Raw genomic sequence first — 23,453 nt, 5'->3', positions numbered from 1 at the left:
CATCCATAAGCCACTAAGCTCCACATTCCTGTCATTCCAGGTCTGCGCCTGCCATCAAACACAACACAAGAATTCGCCTCAGCCAGATCGGGCTGTTTCGCTATACTTGTATTGCTTTTATTTTGGTGCTTTAAAAGCTATTACACCAGTATCCTACTACATTTAGAGGAATACGCGAGTTCTGATTTTGTTTTCTCCCATTCGCTTCGTGTATCGTAGTGTTTTACCTGGCTTCGGCTAAGCAGGCTAACTCATTTAGCTATCTGGCGAGTTAATCGATACTCCGCTGCTTTCACCACACAAGGATACGAGGAATACCTCATGTGTCTTTTCTAAAACATTATGGCATATATCTACACGTGACAAGTGAGTATAAGTAGTTTTATCCATCGACGATGTGTAGTCTCAATGTTTGTTAACATTTACGTTACTGCAAAGAGATATATGTTTTTCTGTTCGTGCTAACTGGCTAACTGATGTGAGAGTCGTGTTGAAACGAACAGGGCGGATAGATTTTTAAACCAACGGCTTTAAATGTGACCGACGTTTAAAGTTCTTAGTTAGGATTCAAAACACGATGTATATAAGCGATTTATAGTGAGGAGAGAATGAGTTACGGCATCTCAGCGGGTGTTTAGAAACATCCAACATCTGCCATTTCACAGACAGTTGTTATTCCAGTTTAGCGAGTCTTTTAAAGCTTCTCTTTAATTCTGGTCAACTAAAGGACACGTTGCTTGTAACGATAAAGCGTTTGATTACAGTAAAATAACAGGATTCACGGAGTCGTGGCCTGATTGGGCCTGTGTTTGTAGGTGTTGTGGACATTTATTTCATGTGTCAGTGATTGAGCAAATGAAGTTGTCTTCCTGATGTACAGAGGGCTGTGATCTCGGGTGGATGTCGTGAAAGGCAAAAAGTGAAGCTGAAGACCAGATGTTCCTCTGACACAAGCAAAAATGATGCCTGTAAGTATTCATTCGAGCCAAAACAATGCATATTGTGTCTTTATTGCTAACATAGTTATGCATCAGTTCGATTCTTATAGATTCTGTGTGATTATAGTATTTTTTTAAACAACCTACTCATTTGGAAAGTACACAGTATCTTGGTTTGATTTCCCACTATTAGTGTGAAAGTCTTTGATTTGTTCATTTCTGAGAGAGAGGAATTGTGGTCTGCCTAGATCCTTGCGGGGGATCCATAATGGGGTTAATTTTCGGAAAGCTGTGGATGGGAATATCCAGAGTGCAGATTCACTGTCTGTACCTCATGCTGTGCTGTTTGTGGTTTCACTGATCATTACGCTTTTTAAGTACAATACCTCTGTTTGAGATGGCAAACAACCAGTTTTCATTACAGAACAGTATCAAAACAGAACGTTATTGTGTGACTAGTCTTTTGTCAACCCTCTGTTGAGGAGCTTCTTTTTTCTCTATGCACTAATGGCAACTGTTAGCTTTGTGATGCTAATGTAATTAAGAGAGTGTTTTTTTTTTCTTCAGCCTAATGGCTTAATAGTTTCAGTAATGCTAAATCATTATTGACAGCTTTGTGTCCCTCCCTCAGATCTCAAAGGGTTTTGGTATTTGATGCTTGGCAACACTGAAAACATACAAATGCTGCAGTTGTTCGTTCATGTTTTTATTGCTCTTCTTTTTATTTCAGTTTTGAACACCATTCCATATTTGTAGGAACTAAAGAAGGGATTAATCCACATCCATCTAAATATATGAGAATTGGTTTTAGGCAACATTTTTGAGTAAACAATTGTTTGCAAAAACTTCAGTACATCAGGTCATTAAAAAAATAAAAAAAAAAAAAAAAAAAAACTAGTTTTGTGCTTTTAAGGATCAGTTTTTTTTTTTTTTTTTTACTCAAATGACCAGAACACACAAAGGCACTTGATACACTCCGTTGCTGCCCCGGAAAAACAAACTGCATCCACTGTTCATGTAACGCTTGGTTCTTGGGGAAGCTGAACATGGTGAACTGAACACATGGGCGTGCTTTTCCGGGAGAAATGCTCATATAAGTTCCACCATAGCCTACATCATTAAATCCACGATCAAAAAAACTTGTTCCAACCCGGAAGTAAGATTCTCGGCACAGAAATTCTCTGTCATTCTTCCAAATTATTATATATTTTTTAAATTTTGACCATGTTTAGCATGAGAATCCATCTCTTTAACACTGTGAACAACTCTGAATACACCAAACACCATTGTACCCCCCCCCCCTTAATTCACTGATAAATTAATATAAAATCATTGCAAGAACCTAGTAACTCAATCACCTTGTCAAACTGTATATGTATTCTCATATTTCAGTTTTCTTCTGTAATACGAGTCTAATGTGTCCCCAAACTGAATTTTTCAGCAGAAAGCAGATTGTTAGTCATGATTACCGTCCTTTGATGACATCTGATTAATATCCTGTTTTTCTGTAGTGTTGAAGGGATCTGATTGGTTGTAAATGAATCGAGTAAAATGTGATTGTACTAATATGGATTATGGAGAAAAAGTCCAGTTCCACACTTGTAGGTAAAAAAAAATAAATATTTTTTTTATTTTTATTATTGTCATTGTTGTTGGATTAGAGCCTAATTTCGGTATCTTTCCTGTTTATAAAGTGAAAAGAGCAAACACATTTTATTCAGCAGCAGGTAGGAGGACTATGAGGTACCATATATTTCATTTTTCATGTTATGTCTCAATTGAGCATGCAAGGCTTTCAAAGGACATTCTGACTGTGACAACATATGGATGATCTATTCTAGTGGACCATTCTTTTCAGTTGCTTACCCAAAAATTGGGCTGTGTGTTGAAACTCGGACTGTCAGCAATCTGGAGCAGAATGTAGAAAAGACTTTGGTCTTCAGGGACAGTAACACTGTTCTTTTGTGGGTGGTTTGTGTTTAAAACATTGTTTTAGCCAGAAGTTTAGTTTTTGCAACTATTGTGATGTTCTTGAACTGCACACGTTGTCCCAGATCTTTTCCAAGATGTTTAAAAGGGAAAGATGCAAGTTGCAACAATATAAAGGTGAGGTTGCATCAATTTGGACAAAATTTTGCGGACAAAGGTCCATTTTCATTATTGTAGTTATGCAACAATCAGGATGGTAAACGAGACTCCGCCTTAACAATGTAACATACAAAGTCAACTGCTGATAATTGACTTTTTACAAGCTAGTTGTTAGAATGTTTGATTTGTTTGCTTTTAGCTTAATTGCAAAACAGCTTTTACCACACCATTCGTTTTCTCTTATTGATTCAAACTATAGGCTTAATTGTTGACTGTTGATTATCGGCAGCAGCTTTCAAACAAAGGATGTTAGGTTCAGTTTCCTGTTAGTTTGCCGAAGTTTCTCCCTTTGCTCATGTTGGCAATGTAATGTAATGTAGTGTAGCTACAGCGTCTAAGCTGCCTGTGCTGCAATTGGCTGAGAGCCATGGAAACAACCAAACGAGGGGTAAACGGCAAACTCACAGCAGGGTGTGGTTGAGTTCAACATAAGGTTAGAGCTGTGCATTATATTATGGTCTTATATTTTGTAAATGTACTTTTTGTAAAACCATCTAGACTGCACCTCAGGGGCTACACAGGTGCGCATATAACTGCTACATCCGAATGAGTGATGAAGAATGGAATGTGTTTTTATTCTTTGGTTTCTCTAGAATACTAAAGACATCTTCAGTCTGCATAAATGGACTATGAGAAAGCAGTTTTTTCCATAGTCAGCCTCTTAGAAACTGTATAGGACTCTTCGTTTAAGACTGCGATGGAGAGCCTACATGTCGTTTAGATCACAAGAGACCTCCTCCATGACCTAGATTACTGTATCCTGCTGGGAATGCAGATGCATGATGGGAAATGCCTACATATGTACTGCCTAGTGGCTATTTGTATCTGAGAACTAGAGCAACTTGTAAGCCAAGAATCCGAGTAGATGAGAAGATCTAAGAGCATACTTCATCAAACCTCAGTAGAGGTCAGAGACACACAGACTCTAGAGACACATCCCCACATGCTCCTGTGGTGTATATAATAAAGTGCTTAATTTGTCTACTGTTTACTGAAGAGTGCCATACACTGGTGCGCTGAAAACAGGGTCACTGATGCATTCTGAACCTGCGCCACAGTCTCTATGGATTGTCTAAGAGTGCAGGAAGAGTGCTGGTTGGCCTTGTGGATAAGTGATGAGTTTGTTTACTCCTTTTGCCTGCCACGCCAGTTAATAACCCCTGTGGGTAAATTTAGCAAGCTCTGATACATCGGTGCAGTGCTAGATATTAATATAGCGAACACACACACACACACACAGCAGATCTGATGCTTTAGTTCGATGATATAAGGTTTGGTAGAGGGATTTTCTGAGAGAAAGAGAGAGTGCAGATCAGTAGCACTATTTTGAACACTTAATATTGCTCATTGATCTTGTTGTCAATTGGGGGTGTGTGATAGTCTGCGATAATATTGAGATGTGTGAGAGGACATTGTCACTGCCTGTGAAAACGGTTCCAAATAAAGAGAAACCGAACCACTGTGCATCTCAGCGCAACACAATGCTGTGTTTTGTTACTGAATGAATCTGCAGTTTTGAACAAATCATTGAGTTAATGATTCAATGAACCATTCATCAAGACAGTCACACTTAATTTCTGAATGAGTCAGCTGATTTGAATGAATCATTAGAAGGAATGATTCAATGACTCACTCATTATGACAGAAACTTGCCACTGTTTTCTGGAAGATTTAGTTTCATCTTTAAAAATATCATTCAGTATTTTATTATTCAAAAGGATTTTTAAAACTTAGTCTCATAGTATTATTTCAGGACCTCTGAGCTGCATTAAACAGATAAAATGCTTCTAAATGACATTTCAGATGCAGTATAAATATGTCTTTTGTTGGCTATGGTATTATGTGATAGGTAACGTTCCTATAATATCTTATTATTTTAATGTGATGTAACAATACATTTAAGAATTCGACATAAGCTGACACATACCTGCACATTCACCTGGAATTTTTTTTTCTTCTGTCAGTTTCACTCACAATTACTGTAAATAGTACGTACAGTATTGTTGAAGATAAGGGAGTGTAAATGGGTGTGTCTGAAAGGAAAGGAATGAGGATAGTCTGTTATTGCAGCAGTATGTTGCATAATCAAAGATAAAATCCTTAAAGTTAATGTCATTCTGCACTCATCTCTATTCTTTCAGGTATGACCGAACACCCTCTGCAGAGGAAATTCTTTTATGAAAAAAATAGGTAACAAACAGTATTAAATTAATTTTAAATAAATGAACACTTTGTTTATAAACCTGTTTCTCAGTTTATTATGATTATAAGTTTATTTTTAATATTTGAAATATTCAAATATATATTTTTTTCAGCCCCATAAACAGTCTTTTATTTATAGTTTAATTTAATTAAAGACAGCAATTTTATAGGCTTATTTTGATCATTTGTAGTGTTGAGCTCCCCACTAGCATGAGGAAATAACTGACATAAGCAGACTTAGAAGTTTGTTTTAAAGACCGCTGCTTATTGCTCAGCTTTTAAATGGGGTTTTGAAATCCTTGGTTTTTGTCAGTTATGCCTATAGCTTAAACTCACAAACACTCTAAAAAATGCTGGGTTAAAATCAGATTTGCTGGGTTATTTGGCAACCCAGTGCTAGGTAAATGTTGGACTGAACACATGCTGGGTTATTTTGTCCAAGCTGTTTGGGTTAAATATTACCCAACATGCTGGGTTGTTTTATTTAACTCAACTGTTGTTTAATTCAAGCGTATTCAACCATTCTCTGTAATCCCTTTTCATCAAAATTGTGCTGATTCTCATGCTGGTGTGTCTCCGAAATCTGACCCAGCAATGAGAGACTTTTCGGTGGAGGAACTGCGAACCTCAGAGCGCCGCCTTGCGTTTCAATCGTAACTGAAAGATGCCATGACTGACTCCATAGCCTGCCCATAAACAAACAGTACTGAGATTAGAGAACGTGTTTCATCATCGAAACAAATAAAATTCAGTATTATAACGAATACAATCAGTTTGTTATGCACCGCAAAAGATATTTCCATCATTCGCTACGACCGTTGCTGTAGCATTTAGCTGACTGAAGAAGTGCTCCAGTTCGGTGGAGCTGAGAATCGCTCTCTCCTGAAGAGGACGCAAATACCTGCGCTGGGTTGTTTCGTCGGAGGGAGGGGAGGGGAGGGGTGTATAGTTTCAGCTGTCAGTGAGCTTGACCCAGCCACTAATCCAACGGCTGGATAAAATAAAAACCTCCCAGCACTGGAAGAAACAACCCAACAGGCTCAACCCAGCTACTGGGTTTAAAAAATGAACTAGTTTTTTTAGAGTGTATGTGTTTTAACTAATGATCTGTTTTACATAATAATCAGTATTATGTCAAAATGTATGTTAATGTTATACAAAAGAAGAGGCGTCTCAAGACATTTTTTCCTAAAGTTAAAACTGTTGGTGGATCAAAACGGCAAGCTCATTGACCAAGCTTACATCATTCTAGAAACTTATTTTTCTATTTGAATTGATGGCCTTGTTGTCCATGGACAAACCTCAGCTGAACCCACTGTGTCTGTTCTGCTAGATAGCATTCCTGTTTGGAGAAAGATTCATAACGCGTCACCTCAATGCTCTTCACTATGAATTTAAAGCATTGGGCTGATCCACAGTTCCTCAGTTTGCCATTCTGCCTGTGTGTGTGTTCACATGTCATGGATGTGTGTTTACTGGGGGTTTGACATCTAATCTGGAGTGTTTCACACAGTAGGACCTAGGTGTTTGCTTTAATTATGGCATATTGATCATGATCCCGATCCCGCTGCATGCTCATTTACTGCTCTCAGATGCAGCTGTTCGTTTTCTTTTAACTTTGAACTGGGAGTTTCCAAGCTGTAAAATGAATTCTGATCATGGTCATTATAATGATTATGAATATTGTGCCATTTGGTCATGTTGCCTGTGAGTTACAAAATCAAGGATTTGAATCGTCAGTTGTCAGCCACATTATCACCCACTATTTAACTTTTTTAAATTTGGTTTTGTGTTCTGGTATCTAGTAGTTGATACCAGTAGTTGATATATAGTGTCTTATTAAATCTGGTGTTTAGAGGCTCTTAGAACTGTTTTGACACTTTCTGTTGGGACATGTGGACACATTCAGGTTTATATTTCTAGACTTTTCCTTGAGCTGGAGTAACCAGTGCTGATCAAACAGAGGAACTGTCCTTTTATAAGCCTTTGTCTTAGTGGCACATGAATGTGCTGTCAGAAATGTGAGGTTACCCTGCATGGCGGGTTGCCCCACAGCTCTGTAATGGCATCAGTGTCCCATCCTCAGTCATCTCTTCCTCTCTGTGCATGTGACTCCGGCAGCCAATGAAGACCAGTGTATTGAGCTGCTAACACGCTGTTGTTGGGGCAATTTGAACTAGTAGACACAGCCTCATCTTCCGCTCTCTTTTCTGTAGTTTTTCACTTTATTTTTTGAAAGACAAGTGTGAGCTAAGAGTATTAATACCCCAAGAATCATGTGTTGAATGTTTTAGAAATGCAGGAAACTGTGCACTTACACTAATGTTTTGAGTTATGAAATGTCATATCAAATAAGCCGTTCTTCTAAGTTGATGTGGAATTTTTTTTTTTCTAATGCTGTTTTATAGCGCATTTTTACAATCATCTTCTGCTTCTGGTTCTGCTTTTTTTTTCTCATTGGTGGACTGATCCTTCAGTTCCTGTTACATGTTGATGATATTTTAGTATTATTTATGCTTTTGTAGTAATTTATAATAGTTTGAATTAGGGATGGGCATGATTAATCGACGATCGATAATTGATCGTTAAGATTTTCCTCGATCATGTTAATTTGTTATCGATTAATCTAAAGCATTTTTTTTTATCTAATGCAGGTTGCGTTGCGTAGTACGAGTCTTGAAGCAATTACATGAATTTCACTGTGTGGCAGCAATTAAATATTTTACCACCAGGGTGCAATATTTGACACCCTACTCGGTTATCTGTGATTTTCCGTTTTGATTTCAAAGAGTAATCATGAAGATGTCACGGCTAAGTGTGGCGTGGGACCATTTTGATTTAAAAAGCGAACTAGTTAACTGCAAACATTGCGATGGGGTGTTTAAGTACAACTCGGCCACGACTCAAATGATGTACCTGTGCATCCCGGCAACGTCAGTTCCCTCAGAGTGGGTGTTTTCGGCGGCTGGACTGACGGTCACCATGGTTGCGGTCGCGTCTGACACCAGATCATATCAACATGCTTATACGGTATTTCTCAACAAAAATCCGTAGCCTTTGTATGCTAGTTACTAAAGTTAGTTATTATTCATGAGGCTATAAGTAGCATAATTTGTTACGTTAGCGTAATTGTTAGGAAGGCTAATATCTGGCCTTTTCTTCTGGCTTGGATAGTTTTGAGTTACATTTTGACAAAATCTGTCAGATCTAAGTATTATAATGTTTTTTTTTATGTTATTGTTTAACATGATTCTTTTATCATTATTATTGTTTTGGAACAAATGAGGTCTCTGTTTAAGAACGCCGGCTCGCAGCTGCAGGTTCCGCTGCTAGAGCACTGCATATGCACGCGGATATATGTTCGGTTTGCCTGAACGTAGTTTAACTGTCTGCCACAAGTTGATCTTGTAATAAAGGTCTCACCGAGGAAAAACACGCTGTATTTTTGTATTCATTGCATTTTTTAATTATAAAAATTTAATAATTATATTATAAAAAAATATTAATGATTAATCGATAGTCGATCGTTAATTCTCCCGACGATCGACTAAGAAAATTTAATCGAATGCCCATCCCTAGTTTGAATTCATATTTATTTAAATTTTGCTTTAAACTTTAGTAATTTTATGTGCGTTTGTAGTTTTATTTGAAATATTTTTGTTTATCTTTAATTTTACTTCAGTTTTAGGTTTAGTCATTTTAGTGTTTCAACTCAAACTTGTTTTATTTCAGGGAAGAATTTCTACTTCTAATTTTTATTTTTACGTTTTACATTTTACATTTACAAACGGTTTTAAATCAAAAATTATTTTCGTTAACAACTACACTATGTATAGAAATGAAACGGTTCTTTTCAAATCAGTTCATTTCAGTGTTACCATTAATTTGGCTACAGGTGCCTAGGCCTGACATACAGTGTGGAACTTGACAGGTCTGGCTTTAAAAAAAAGAAGATAAAACAATCCGTCTGTAATTATTCAAAAGCTGTTGTTGCTGTTTCATGTCATCCTTTTTTTTTGTCTCTCTTTCTACTCCCTCTTGTTTTGCCATTAAACACATTACAAATGCATTATTTTCCTTGATGCTTCCTGCTTAACTGTCATTCTTTGCATAGAGAAGCTTCTGAAATATGAATGGTGTCTGTCACAAGGGGTTTGAATCCGGGAGGACTGAGGAGCTACGTACTATATCTCGAGACAGTCCTACTTAAACCTCTTGAAGAAAAACCTACTACACTCCTGTGCTTTTAAAAAAACTTTTTTTTTTTTTTTAGGGGGCTGTCTATGATTTATCAAGCACTTTCTCTAGAGAGGCTGACTTTCTTAAAGCTCTCATGGAACCCATTTCATCTTGCATAAAATTAAATCTTTTTTTTTCTATGTTAAGATATGCACCAAACAATACACTTACTTTACTTAAGTAAAAAAAAAACTTGAATTATTTAAGTATAATTAGGCCTACAGGCATAATCTTGACCTTACAGTGAGTAAAGGCCCTGATATACTTCAAACAGAAGCGAAGAACGAACTGATATGTAATTTTGAACAAAATTGTTTTGCAACAGCTCACCAAAGCAAACATTCTGGGCAAGTTGGTTTTGGCTCCTGAACACCTTTGAGCTTCCATTGGTCTGTGGCGTTTATGTAATCGGTGGATGTGTTCGGAAACTTCTTTGACATGCGATTTTTATTGATTTAATTTTCCCCAGGTTGATTCTCATTCTACGGCGGTCCGAGCATAGAACAACATCCCCTGAATACACTGTCGAATAGCTGAGCTGGCATTAGAGCTGCACAATTAATCGAAATTAAATTGCAAAGGCAATAAATCATGATTAGGCAGAAGCTGCGATTGTTGTGCGTATCTTTCAGCGAAACACAGTTCTGTGATCAGCAGTAAATCTCCATTCGTAGGCCAGAGAGCAGTCTTGTGCTGAAAATCCAGATATGCCCTGAAGAAGAAATCCTGGCGCTGCAGCTGAATAAACAGAAGATTTAACTGCTTTCATTGATTCAATGTGACTAACAGACACACGACTACAGCAGGATATGGTTTATGGTTTATATACGGAGTTCTTATTATTATAATTTTCATCATAATAAAGTATATCTGTAATGAAATGCTAATCGACAAAGCCATTATCACTGCTTAGAATACATTTAAAGGGGTCTTATGATGCTGCTAAATAGAACATAATTTTGTGTATTGGTTGTAAATGCAATGTGTTTATGATGTTAAAGGTTCAAAAAACACATTTTCCATATAATGCACATAATTGTTCTTCTATGCCCCGCCTTCTGAAATGCGTTGATTTTTACAAAGCAAAAAGCGAGGTGTGCTCTGATTGGCCATTGTGTGTGTGTGTGTGTGTATATATATATATTAGTGTTGCAATGACGCGTCGGCGTCAGCGATTACATCGACTACAAAAATACGTCGACGTGCGTGAAATGCGTCGACGTGTCACACTGTTTACATATCGCTTAATGGCATACTGGGAATGGAGAAAATTGCATTCTATTACAAAAACAGAGAGCACTGTTATCAAAAGTATGGGAATACTTTAAACAGAGGCCAAATAAAATGGCCCTTTGTTCCCTTTGTAAAACCAAAGCAGCACAACTGCGATGCACGAGCATCTCAGAGGAAAACATCCTGTCGCTCTCCGGTGTTACAGTTTAACTGGTTACCGTGTGTTCTGGCGACCAATTTCCTGGTTCTGGTCTCTGCTGCGGATTGTGATGGAACAAACTGGTGTGATATTATTAAGTGTCTAATAAACTTGCTCATTGCATGTTTCTGATATTCTTGTAAAGATTACAAGTTATTGGTATGATCACCTGTAGCGGCTGAAGTAAGGATAAAAAAAAAAAAAAGTGTGTTGGCGCAGGTTTCGAACACGCGTTAGGGGCCGTTCACATATCACGCCTGAAAACGCTAGTCACGCCGCTTATTTCTTCTTTCCAAAGTGCTCGGGCAGTTACGCCCCTGGGGCGTCTGCCGTTGCTAGGCAACCATGACGTGCTCAATCCATGAAGACGCACAAATTTCAGAACATACCTCGCTTCGCCTGGAAAAAACGAGTGCGTCGCACCGCATCACTTCCATTATGACCGATTATCATGAGCCTACATTGGAAATAACGAACTTGAGCGCGCAAAAGACGTGATGTGAATGGCCCCTTAAAAGACAGCGCGCCGCGAGACAACAGTCACAAACCACCGAGCTACCCCGAATCAGCTCCAGATCTCTGGAAACCATAGCAGAACCCTGACTACATTTTATGGTTTGTGATGCTAAAGAACATTTCATGACGTCTCAGACAACTGTAAATTTGTGGCTACTGTGGTTTAATTATAAGCGCTATCATAAACTTGTTTACCGTAGTAAAATAATTTTCTTTATGTATTTTTGTATACTGTAAAAACTTCAGCCACATTGGTTGAAAATGAATAAAGGTTTAAATATTATATTAGGAGTTGTACTTATATTTTTTTGTAAAGTTATCCAAAAGATTCAGAAGCTAATCAAAAAAGAACATTAATTATTTATTGTAATAAAAATAATCGTTAGAGTAGTCGACAGAAAAAATTATCGTTAGTTGCAGCTCTAGTAGGATGTCATCGTGCTTTATGCATTGTCCACTTTTCTTCTTCTGAGGGCCATTCAGATTACTAAACGTGGTAAAGGTTGTATTAAACATGCACATGCAGACAAATACATTTTTGGTTCTTAAAGCAGCAGTCCACCCCTAAAATAAACTTTCTCTAATCATTTATTCACCCTTATTTTGTTCCAAATCTTTATGGACACGGAAGTAAATTTTTTGAAAAATGTTTTAACAATTTTTGCCCATAATAAATTATTGTCAAGTATTGTCAAGAGGAAAATGAGAAACGAGAGACCAAACAATGCAGATGAGTAATTAAAACAAAAGGAGCCTGTACCAAGTATTGAATACATGTACAGTAAATGAACATACTTTCCAGAAGGCCAACAATTCACTAAAAAAATGTTTTATTGGTCTTATGAAGTATTCTAATTTGTTGAGATTGTGATTTTGGTGGGTTTTTGTTTCAATGTGAGCCAAAATCATCACAATTAAAAGAACCAAAGACTTAAACTACTTCAGTCTGTGTGCATTGAATTTATTTAATACATGAGTTTCACAATTTGAGTTGAATTACTGAAATAAATGACATTTTTCACTAAATTCTAATGCATTGAGAAGCACCTGTATAAGTAATCAACATGTGTAGTGGATCAAAACCTTTCACCAAACCAAAACAATACCTATTCTTGTCTTAGGACAACTTTGAACTTTTTTGATCCACTTCAAATGTTGACTATATGTATATGTATCGTGTGTGTTTGTGTGTATTTCACTGAGGTCTCTGCCAGTATAAAAAGGAAGTTAAGCCAGTCTTTTTAGGGTTTGTCTTTCGAGGGCTTCATATGGCTTTTGAGTTTCACTGATTTTATTCTCGAAAGAGGATAATTCCAGGTACTAAAATCCACTTTATCATGTATTATTAAAGTTCGTCTCTCATTTGATTTCCATTATTTTTATCTTAATGATTCAAGTATTCCATCTTTTCTTGGCCTTTTATCATGGCAGCATCAATAATACATAAATGCAATTTATTTATTTTTTTTTACCCGTTTTTGAGAGTAGAAGGTTGTGTCAGTGCAACACACAGTGGTCCAATTTTAAGAAGACTTTATATGGTTTTCATAACTTTTTTTTTCTTGCAGTATAATTGAGTCTGGCAATTTTATAATTGGCTCAAACTTTATCAAACTGGGCAAATGTACTATCTTAAAAACTCACAAAATTTCTAGTTTAGTCACTGAATTATGTGTGTTCTAAGCTGTTTTGTTGATTATCTCACTCATGGTTCTTAAAGGTCATGATTATAAAAAAACATCCTTTGTAATGTACCGAGTATGATCATCTGATATTTGTCCCATCCTTTACCTCATGCACACATCAGCTGGCTCTTGTCTGGGGTGCAGCCATCCGCTTTCTCAAGGGAGCCTTATTCTGGAGGGGACCTGGTGACGCACCCTTCACGATTCTGATGAGAGAAGCACCCTCCCTCCTTTGGCTTCCTCTGATTTTCTTTTTCTCTCACTCACACGCTCTCTTGCTCTCAGCAGTCACACAGCTTGCTTGACTACTGAAGGCTTTTCGCTGCAGGACCCTTGCCTGCTGCTGTTTGCTGAGTGGGTTCAAACGAGACCCATTCAAAGGATGTGTTTGCTGTAGCGCTACGAGCGATTCCTGCAACATGAAGAAGTTTGTGACTATTGTTCTTCGAGGCCTGGTCAGCTTGTCTATCAAACCTGAAGATAAAACCTGGAGGAAGGAGCATGCCCGGCAGCTGAAGAGAGAGGCCAGGAGACGATGGACAGCATCGAAGTGGGGAAAGGTGATACAAATAGATGTCCTGCTTAGAGATGAGAGGCGGAGCATGACAATACTTACCTGTGCCTCTCTATTACGGCTGGACAGAAAACTCTTTTTGGTGTTTTCATGAAATTTTCATCACAAGTAGTTCAGGTAGTAAGCCAGTGCTAGTAACATTTCACATTGCATTGTCTATATATTAATTTAGTGAGCAATTTGTTAATTCTTCTCAGAAGTGATGACCATATGAGCTACTTTATTCATCCAAAATTGTTGCTGACAGTATTGTAAAGTGTATATAGTACAGCCTTTCAATGAGACTATAACTCTAATCATAAAATGTAGTCTAGTTCTTCTGCCAAAAAGTAACCAATCTCTTGCATGGTTTCATACAGCCTGTGCCAAGACAGTCATTGGATTCAGTTCTCCATCTCTGTCTGCTAGGCTTTGTCATATTGCCCTTAATAGAATTGCTTTAGTGTTACGGATCTTGATTGGATATATTAAGATCGCGACAAGGGAGGGGAGTTGTGGGGCCTGCAAAGATTTGGGGATCTAGATGTTCTCATCTCTGCTGCCAGAAGCGGTGATTAATCAAGTCAGAGTTGACTGTCTGGACATCTGAATTATTTATGCCCCTTTCCTGTGCTGAAAGGAAGAATTCAGTTTTCTGAGGTAACAATTATTAACTTTTCAAGAGATCGAAATTATGAACTGTGACATGCAGGTTTTTGCTTTATTTGCTGGAGTGCTGAAGTGTTGTGATATTTTTGACCTGCTTGAGTATTTCAGGTGAAATCAGCTTCAGCATTCAACATTTGAAGACATTTAAAATGAGATACTGGTTTCAAATCTCATATAAAATGTATTTAAATTTTGAGCACTAAAACTGATGTTTACTCAGGCAGATCTCTCCATTTGCAAAAAAGGCGGCTGACGATAATGTTGCAGGACTTGGTTCTTACAGATACTCACAGATGAAGGGTTTGAAGATAGTTTAGATGTAGCCTGGAGCTTGAAAGTTGATGTACTGTGCATAGCTTAAAAAAAGGATATTGATGGTCCATATTAATGTTTTTTACTAAAATGACCTCAAATGTACTTTGGTGCATATCTCGCCGCATTTCTCTGATTTAAGGTTTTGATCACTTGATGGCACCAAGAGGATTTTTACATTTGGATGCTGCTAAGTCAGTGTATATATCATGCTTTTTGGAGAAAAAACATCTTCCTTTAAAATTAAGCATGGTTTGCTGTGTGACAAAACAATAACATTTTTCCCGTCTCTGTTGCAATATCACTTCGACCTGCTTGGTAAAAGTTACCTTCTAGGACACCATTTATTTTCAGTGAGGTGCGAACAGTTACAGAATTTAAAGCAGGCGTAATCCTGTAAAAGCAGTATGATCAAGAAGGAGACAACTTTTTTCTCCTATGATGAAAAGAAGAAACCCGAGTTGGTGTGAGGGCAAAATGCTCTAACTTTCTTTTGTGTGTCAAATAGTCAACAGCCAAGAACTGATGCTCTTCTTCACATTGACTGAGATGGGGGTTTCTGCATCTCTATTGATCTCAACTGGGCAACAGATCACTTAGCTGGAAAGATCAGATTTCAAAACTCAACTGATTGTTATTTTTACTAGAAAACCACATCACTTTAAAGCAGTGGTCTCAAACTCCATTCCTGGAGGGCCACAGCTCTGCACAGTTTTGCTCCAACGATAATCAAGGTCTTCAGGATTACTAGAAACTTCCAAGCAGGTGTGATTTGGAGCTGGTTGGAGCTAAACTCTGCAGAGCTGTGGCCCTCCAGGAATTGAGTTTGAGACCACTGCTTTAAAGGGATATTTCACGTACTCGCGTATTTCATTTACTCACCCTCATGTCATCTGGTGTCAATAAAAGCTTTTAAGTAAGAAGGATGTTTTCAGTTCTGAAACTTATATATCTTATACTTATAAGATATTCTTTTGTTACGATGATCTCTTTTATATAAAAAGGTCAAGTAAAAGTTGATTGAGGGCTACACTATTGTCTGTATTGGACCAAATAAATATTTAATAGACGCATGTGGAACGGGGAATGTGTAGAAAATTGTGTCCATTTAAATCCTGCGGAAATCCTGTTTTTTTTTTTTTTTTGCTATAGCTTCCTGAATCTTATCCATTTCATCATGACTTATTTCTTTCTTTAATTGTCTTTATTCTCATAAATAGCAAATTATTTTTTAAAACACAACTTGATCTTAATGGCATTACTTTAGATCAGAGGACTGTGGAATTTAGAAGAACAAACAAACCTCAGAACATTCTTTACTAAAATCCTTTTCATATCTTTCTCACATGACAATATAACTCATTGAGACTTGAGCACTCTGTGCGCGTAACTTCAGCAGAAGTTAGCTGCGATCGGGCCGGGGCTCAGATAAATGTGTTGTTCTGTTTGATGCAGTGACATTGCATACGCTGAATACAAAAATGCAACCCTGCGTGTTTCTCTTGTGCTTCTCTGCACTGCTTGAGACCTTGACATAATGACAAACCTTACGCTATCTGTCAGGCATGGTGCATTTATAAATAAGCTGAACAAAAGTGTGTTTCTCTCCCACACAAGCTTTTGTAATACCGACTCATTGCTGACAGGTGTTTTCTACAGAATTGTTTTTGTAGCACCTGCACCCTCTTTCTCCTATTGGTCATTTACTATGTACTTTATTAATTTGGGTGTTTATATATTTATTAATTTATTGCTTGTTTATCTGCTTATTTTTCATGCAGTCTGTGAGAAAAATGCAATGGTCATGTATTTGTCTTTGTGCCAATTTGTGACAGACACAAAATCTTCTCCGAGGGACTTTCCTCAAATTATCCAGCTTTTCAGCAGGTCACTTGGACCCACTTGCGCTTGTGTGTTTTGTTCTCCCTGCAGTTTTAGTTTGCACCTCTCTTTGTCCTTCACACACACATTATATGTGCACAGCCTACATATTCCCATTCTAGTGTAGCTGCACACAAAAATCCGTTGTTGGGTGAATGCACAAAAGAGTCATTTTTGGTGTTTCGAAAAACCTTGTGTGGCCTAAATATTTTAGTCCTAGTGTTGCTTCACAAAGAGTTCATTGAAACTGACCTGATCCAATTGTTGCTTTCAAAAGAATGTCAGTATGGTGTTACTACATTTGACAGGTTTGCTTCAGCGTAAGAGCTCTTTCTTCTCCTACACACCTGTGTTTTGAACTGCCCTCCATTCAAGAGAAAATAATGCAGGTTTGGCCTTCCTGGATGCTCTAAGGGAAGAGGGGATTTACATGGGTTTTTTAAGAATTGGGTATGACGTATTGGAGTATTCATTAGTGCACTAATACTGCTAAGAGTGTTTTTATCCCGCCCAACTAGCCATCATTGAGACTAAATCAAACTTCTGAGTCTTTTCTGTAATGGCAAAGCTCAATTTTCAACAACTATTACTCCAGTCTTCAGTGTTGCATGAGCCAATCTAATATGCTGATATAAAGCCAATATAATTTTGTATTTTATTTGAATATTTGAAATCATTTGACAATGGATTAAAAAATAAATGTGTAAAATAAACACCCTTGTATTTTCCAGTAATACATATTTAATCAAAAGGTAATTAAAAAGGAAGTAAACACTGTAACCATCAGGGCATTCAGTATTCTGGGAAGCTTGTGTGCATTGGGAATCATATTTTTCCAAATAAAGTAAGGGTAACACTCATTTTACACACAGCACATAGTAAAAATTACATAAATATAGCAGTGGACAAATGGATAAAGCACAGCATACTAATACACTACGCATCCATATCTCTTTCCTTTGTGCTTTAAACTGTTCTATGCGGAGCACTTTGTGCCGCTCTGTATTGGAGCCTTTCATATTATAATATTTTTGCGCAATGAAAGATTATTAAAACCTTTTCTTGTTCTATCCTATCTGTCATATGTTGCTGCCTCATTACTGAGCTATACATTTGAAAGAAATGCCTTTTAATGTTATAGTATATATTTATATATACAATAAATATTTACTTTTATTTATATTTCACAACATTACAAAGGAAAAATGTGTAACATTTTACCAGGTTTAGTCCTACACTTATTCACTTATTTGCTCCCCACTCAATAATTTTTTTTTTTTTCTGTCCATCATGATTTTTCAAGAATAACTTTTGCTGATGAATTATCCACTAATCTAGTTTTTAATAGTGTTTTCGTCATAAGTTTAATATTATATATATTTTTCATTTGTTATTTTTCTAGTAGTTGAGTCTAACACACACAAAAGTGATGATCAGGTCATCGCACAGACTGTATAGAAACTTTGTTGATTTGATTTAAAAAAAAAAAAAATCTGGATCGGTATCGTATCGGAATCAGACGATATGGAGAATTTTACAATTTTTTTAATTCATATCAGTGCATCCCTAGAATAAAGTAAACTCTCTTAAAACACATTTTTCACTCTCACACTATTCCAGTCCTCAGGGTTAACAGTGCCCATAGTAAAAAAAAAAAAACACCCAATTTATTTTGTCCAAAGTTGTCTCGGGCATACTTCTTCTCTCTTAAGACTCTGCACCACACAAAGGTCAGGCTTACTTCTCATTTGGAATTATGTCGAGTAATGTGATACTTGGGACTTATATAACAGATATAAAGGTTTCCCCAGCTTCGTAATCCTCATAAATGTCAACCTTGATAAATATCACGCGTGTCGTTACTGGCAATATCACAGACCTCTGTTGTGACCAGTCAGGATGATTGCGTGATGGCTGACGTAAAGAATTGGTTTTCTACTCTCTGCTAAGCTGCACAGTGACACAATTCGTGAAGTGTCCTTTTTTTACTCCATACTCCTAATATCAAGGATGGTAAAAGGACACTTTTTGGAATAGTGTTCTTGTTTAAATACTTACAAGAAAGTGTCAGTGCAGTACCATGTAGACAATCATGCTCTCATCTCCTCGTTAGGGAGGTAATGTTTACATCACCACTTCTTTTGGTCTTCCTCTCTGTATTTATCGCACTCTCTCTCTGTTTTGCACCAAACCACCCATCTCTCCCGTGTCACACTGCACTTAGAGCAGCACTAACCTGACAAGCTGACAGGCCCAGACTACTCCCTCATTCAGAGTGAGTTATAGCTTGAGGGGAGAGGCTCGAAATCTCATCAACATACTCACTGTGCTGTATTGTTGTGCTTTGTCTTCCTGTATGCAACTATTTAAGAGGTAAAGCTCTTAAAAACAATGCTTTAAATGAAGACACACAGCATGATGTTGTGTGGTAAAATCTGAATAGCAAATTAAACCATTGCTGATGTCGTTAGAGTTGTTTTTGAGCAATGACACTGCCCCCTAGTGGTCTCGTGGCTGAGTGGGAAAGCCTGCTTTCACATCTTTGGTATAAAATATTTAGAATATTGTCTCGTTTTCTCTCTCAGATGATTTTAACGGTGTATTTGAGTGATGGGGAGCAGGCGCTGACGGAGGTGCCCATCACTCCAGAGACGACGTGTCGTGATGTGGTGGAATTCTGTAAGGAGCCAGGAGAGAGCGGCTGCCACCTGGCCGAGGTTTGGCGCGGAAATGGTGAGATTCTCTGAGTTGCCACATAACAAAAATGTCTGTAACCCCATCCCTCTTGCCGTTCATAGCAAGTGAAGGCAGAGTAATTGTAGGTAATGCCTGTCGCAGGATTTGAATGTAAAAAATATTGACCATGAGAAAGCACTCAGCTTTCCCAACCTAGCCCTTTCTTTCAATAAAAACATTCAGTGCTTTTATCCTCTTAAAGACGCTCTCGCTCCACACTTTGAAGAATCTTGCTGCAATGAAAAACACACTCACTTAGTCCTTGCAGACATAAATGCTACTTCTGTTCTGACAGATGGGTCAATATTTGTTATTTTCATTTTTCCATTTCCTTTGGTGGTAGTGATTTGTATAAACAGCTGTGTGCCAGAAATGTTATCTTTGCTTTTGGAGCCTCCTTTCAAACGGACTTCCATAAGCCCTGCGTCCTTTCATCGTGAAGTGACATCATTGCTGAGTCAAAAAAATCTTCTAAAGTAGTTCATGTTTTAAGGCTGATTTTTAAACTGAATAACACATTCTTCATATAATGTTCTTGTATGTGTGTGTGAAAGAGTGTATGTTCTAACATTTTGCTAAAGCTTCTGGCTCCAGGTCTTTTTTTTAGGTTAAATTTGTCTGCACTCACTTTCTTTCTTAACATCCCTGTGTGCTTTTCTGTTATTCTCCCACTTTCATATTTTCTTCTGTTTTTCCGTGTCGTCTGACTTCCAGATGTCCCTCCACCTGTTAGCAATGTCCAAAATGTTGTTTTTCCACATCCAATACTATGTTGCTCAACCAGTCCCACCACATTCCTCTGGCTGGACGCCACGTTGGATTCAATTTCACGTCGTCTTTGTTCTTTTGATCCCACTGTGTCTGTTCCTCACTTCTTTCTCTTCAGGCGTGGGTTTAAGTGTGTAACACTGGAATGAAATGCTCCTCAGCATGAGAGGATCTATCTCCTGCTCTCTTTTTGGTGTGAACATATTATCTCTATCTTTATACCTACTTTCTTTTTTTTTCCTGAGGAACAAAAAATGATGTTTGTGAGCTTTTTAAAATAGAATGGGTTGTTGTTGTTTTAATGCCATGTCTTGTGGTTTCCCCTGTCCAGAGCGAACCATACCTTTTGACCACATGATGTATGAGCACCTGCAGAAATGGGGCCCCAGAAAGCAGGAGGTGAAGTTCTACTTGCGTCACGAAGACTCGCCCACTGAAAGCAGCGATCAGGGTGAGAACGCTTCCCCTTGACTGGCTACAGGCCACGTCTCGCCCACTACCACTCCCCTCTCATTGGCTGACAGTGGCTGAATGTTTTGCATTCCCTTTTCAGTGGCCTCCAACATGTGAAAAGAAGAGACAAGCACATCCCGACCGAACAATACAGGGTTCTGTTCCTGATTCAGTTCTGTTTTGCTTTACACAAAATGAATGATCTCAAAGTAGCTTTGAAAGTTTCAGTGCATTAAAATTACAGTGAGCAAGGCATTGTGACTTGAGGAGAGACTACCACAGTAAATTCATGTCAAAATTTAAGATGAAGGGATCTTACTGGAAGCAAAAATGCACAACCTTGGCATTACTGCTGCGGTGATTAAGTATGTTACTGGTTCTATAATCAAGCTCCATGCTTGTTTACACTTGCCTTTACTGGACATTAACAGCTTGTCACGTGACTGCTTTCAAATTGAGACTTATAAAATAGTGAAACTATTGCAAAATGGTAATCTTTGTGTAATATTTCAAACTTATTTTTGATAATCTGCCAATGTATTTGATTAATTGGATTTAAAAAAAAAATGACCAAAAATAGATAGATGAATGCAGGTTATGCTGTTGTACATTGTTTAAAATATAAATACATTTTAAAAAGTTTTGTTTTTATATGTTTATCCACTAAAGCAGAGGGACAGATTAAAAAGCATTTACTGGTAAAACTCTTTTATTGCCATGATGTTAGACAGATTAAACCTTATTATACAGTTTTATATAGCTGAATTTTTGGGTTGCACGCATCACCACTGAACACCGTGTAATGCTGCTTCATGTACGCGATCCGTTTCAGCACTGCTAGTCTTTTCTCCCTTTCTTTATCCTATCATTTGTTTGTTTTGACCCTTTCTGTTCACATCCCAGTGAGGTTTGTCCTATCACTAATCATAGACAGGATTAGCTTGTAGTGAGCGTCTGCATGGATTAAGGTATAAACCTGAAACCCCTATGTGTGGGAGGGGAAAAAGTGGCAGTAATCCACTAAAAGCATAAGTTCTGTTCCCAGTGTGTCACATGGGAATAACAAATGGGCCTTTAAACTTTTCCTCCACAGTCTTGTGATGATTCTCCCTCCGTTCAGCCAACAATGTTTGGTTTATTAAAGGGGGGGTGAAATGCTCGTTTTCACTCGATATCCTGTTAATCTTGAGTACCTATAGAGTAGTACTGCATCCTTCATAACTCCAAAAAGTCTTTAGTTTTATTATATTCATAAGAGAAAGATAGTCTGTACCGATTTTTCCCGGAAAAACACGACCGGCTGGAGGCGTGACATGTGGGCGGAGCTAAAGAATCACGAGCGCAAATAGGCTTTTGCGTTGAGAGCGTTTGGAAGTTGTGACATTACCGTGAGGAAAAAACCATCATCCAAAACAAACCGTGGTTAACAGTCAGATTCAGCGTATATTTATGATCCAGAATCAGATCCAGCGGCTGAAACTGAACGAGAGCAGCAGCAGCAACGACTCGCTCCGAGCGGGGCTCGAACCCAGGTCTCCGGCATGGGAGGTGGACGCACTAACAAGGAGGCAGAGATATTTTAAGCAGTTTTACTCACCGCCAACACACGATCGTGACCATTTTTCGTTGGGATTGCATCATCCTTAAGAAATAAACAATACGCAAATCCGTCTTCAAACTGGGCCTTGTTTGTAAAACAAGCATCTTCGAAATGCAGGGAACAAACAAAAACACTTGCACAACTCCATACAACCAAAAATACACTTCTTTTGTGACGGTTCGCGACACTCTCGCTCTGGTCAGTGAATGTCTCATCTCTGCTCTGCTATACGGGAGCGCGCGCTCTTCCGGCAGACGTGCCCTTAGGACCCATATAAGGATATTCCGCTAACGTCACACAGAGCCATACTCGAAAAAAACTTTCCGAAACTTGTGACAAACCGGAAGGAGTATTTTTGGAACAGAAATACTCCTTCAAACGTACAACTTAATTTTTGAAACTTTGTCCATGTTAAGCATGGGAATCCAACTCTTTAACAGTGTAAAAAACTCAGTATGCATGAAATAGCATTTCACCCCCCCATTTAAAGTTCTGCAGTGTGTGTATATAGATGCTTTTTGTGTTCATTCATGATTATGTTTCACAAAAGAATGTGTTTTTTGTTGACGGACTCATTATATATTTTTTCTTGGCTCTTAGGGAGCCAGCAGTCTCAGGAGCAGCCCAGCAGGAGAGGAGGAAGCAGCTCAGACACGCACAACGAGAATGGGGTTAGTTCATATCACATCCTCATCAAAATGTGTGCTGCCTTTTCTAATCTTAGCATTGTGGTTATTCCAAATGCATCCTAGGGGGTTGAATTCCACATGGTCATTTCAGCTTGTGCTTTTCTGATTACTGTAATGCAAAGTAGCAGCTGCAAAGTTCTGGCTGAAATTGACACTCTTCAGTACCGAAGCGTTTCGAACACGTCATGTTTATTCAGTTCTTCTCTCTTAACCCGAGCCAAACGCAGCCAGACCTGTCACGTCACTGAGTCACTCACCATTTTCTTTCATATAAGCATTTGTCACATCACTCATTCTTTTTGTGATCTGTTCCTGCAAAGAGTGGTCCACTGCGCTCGTCTCCTCCAACTATCTGGCCCAGACTCCAACAGGGGAAAAGCCAGGCTCCAGAAAGCGCAACTAATTCCACCTTTAGGGAGAAAGATGACAGTAGACCACCAGAAAAGATATGAAACATATTTTTCTTTTTGGGTACTGCCATCCCAGTCTTCAGAGATGGAGTAAAGGCACAGGTAGTTGGTCGGTGTGGGAGCTGTTTAGTGATGCTGTTGCTACACAGGCATGAAGTCTTTCCAGTCTCACAGTCTTTAGCGCACACTTATTTCTGACAGGTGCTGTCTTACTGTAGGGAC

At 38.1% G+C, this 23,453-nt stretch overlaps 1 protein-coding gene across 3 annotated transcripts in view; it reads left to right on the top strand.

Annotated features, from left to right (window-relative positions):
* LOC113063358 (apoptosis-stimulating of p53 protein 1-like) overlaps positions 1 to 23,453 on the top strand; it is a 49,615-nt gene continuing 26,162 nt past the window's right edge. The window contains exons 1-5 of one of the 3 annotated variants that reach the window (XM_026233673.1): positions 1 to 366; positions 881 to 968; positions 19,161 to 19,308; positions 20,411 to 20,530; positions 22,733 to 22,803. In XM_026233673.1, the coding sequence (XP_026089458.1) occupies positions 960 to 968; positions 19,161 to 19,308; positions 20,411 to 20,530; positions 22,733 to 22,803 (348 nt within the window). In that variant the 5' untranslated portion in view covers positions 1 to 366; positions 881 to 959. The remainder of the gene's footprint in view (positions 367 to 880; positions 969 to 19,160; positions 19,309 to 20,410; positions 20,531 to 22,732; positions 22,804 to 23,453) is intronic. The other 2 variants (XM_026233672.1, XM_026233674.1) reach the window with 2 other exon arrangements.

The sequence above is a fragment of the Carassius auratus genome, chromosome 45 (genome assembly GCF_003368295.1).
Source record: "Carassius auratus strain Wakin chromosome 45, ASM336829v1, whole genome shotgun sequence".
NCBI classification, from domain to species: domain Eukaryota; kingdom Metazoa; phylum Chordata; class Actinopteri; order Cypriniformes; family Cyprinidae; genus Carassius; species Carassius auratus.
This window is presented reverse-complemented; position numbering and strand designations above follow the sequence as displayed.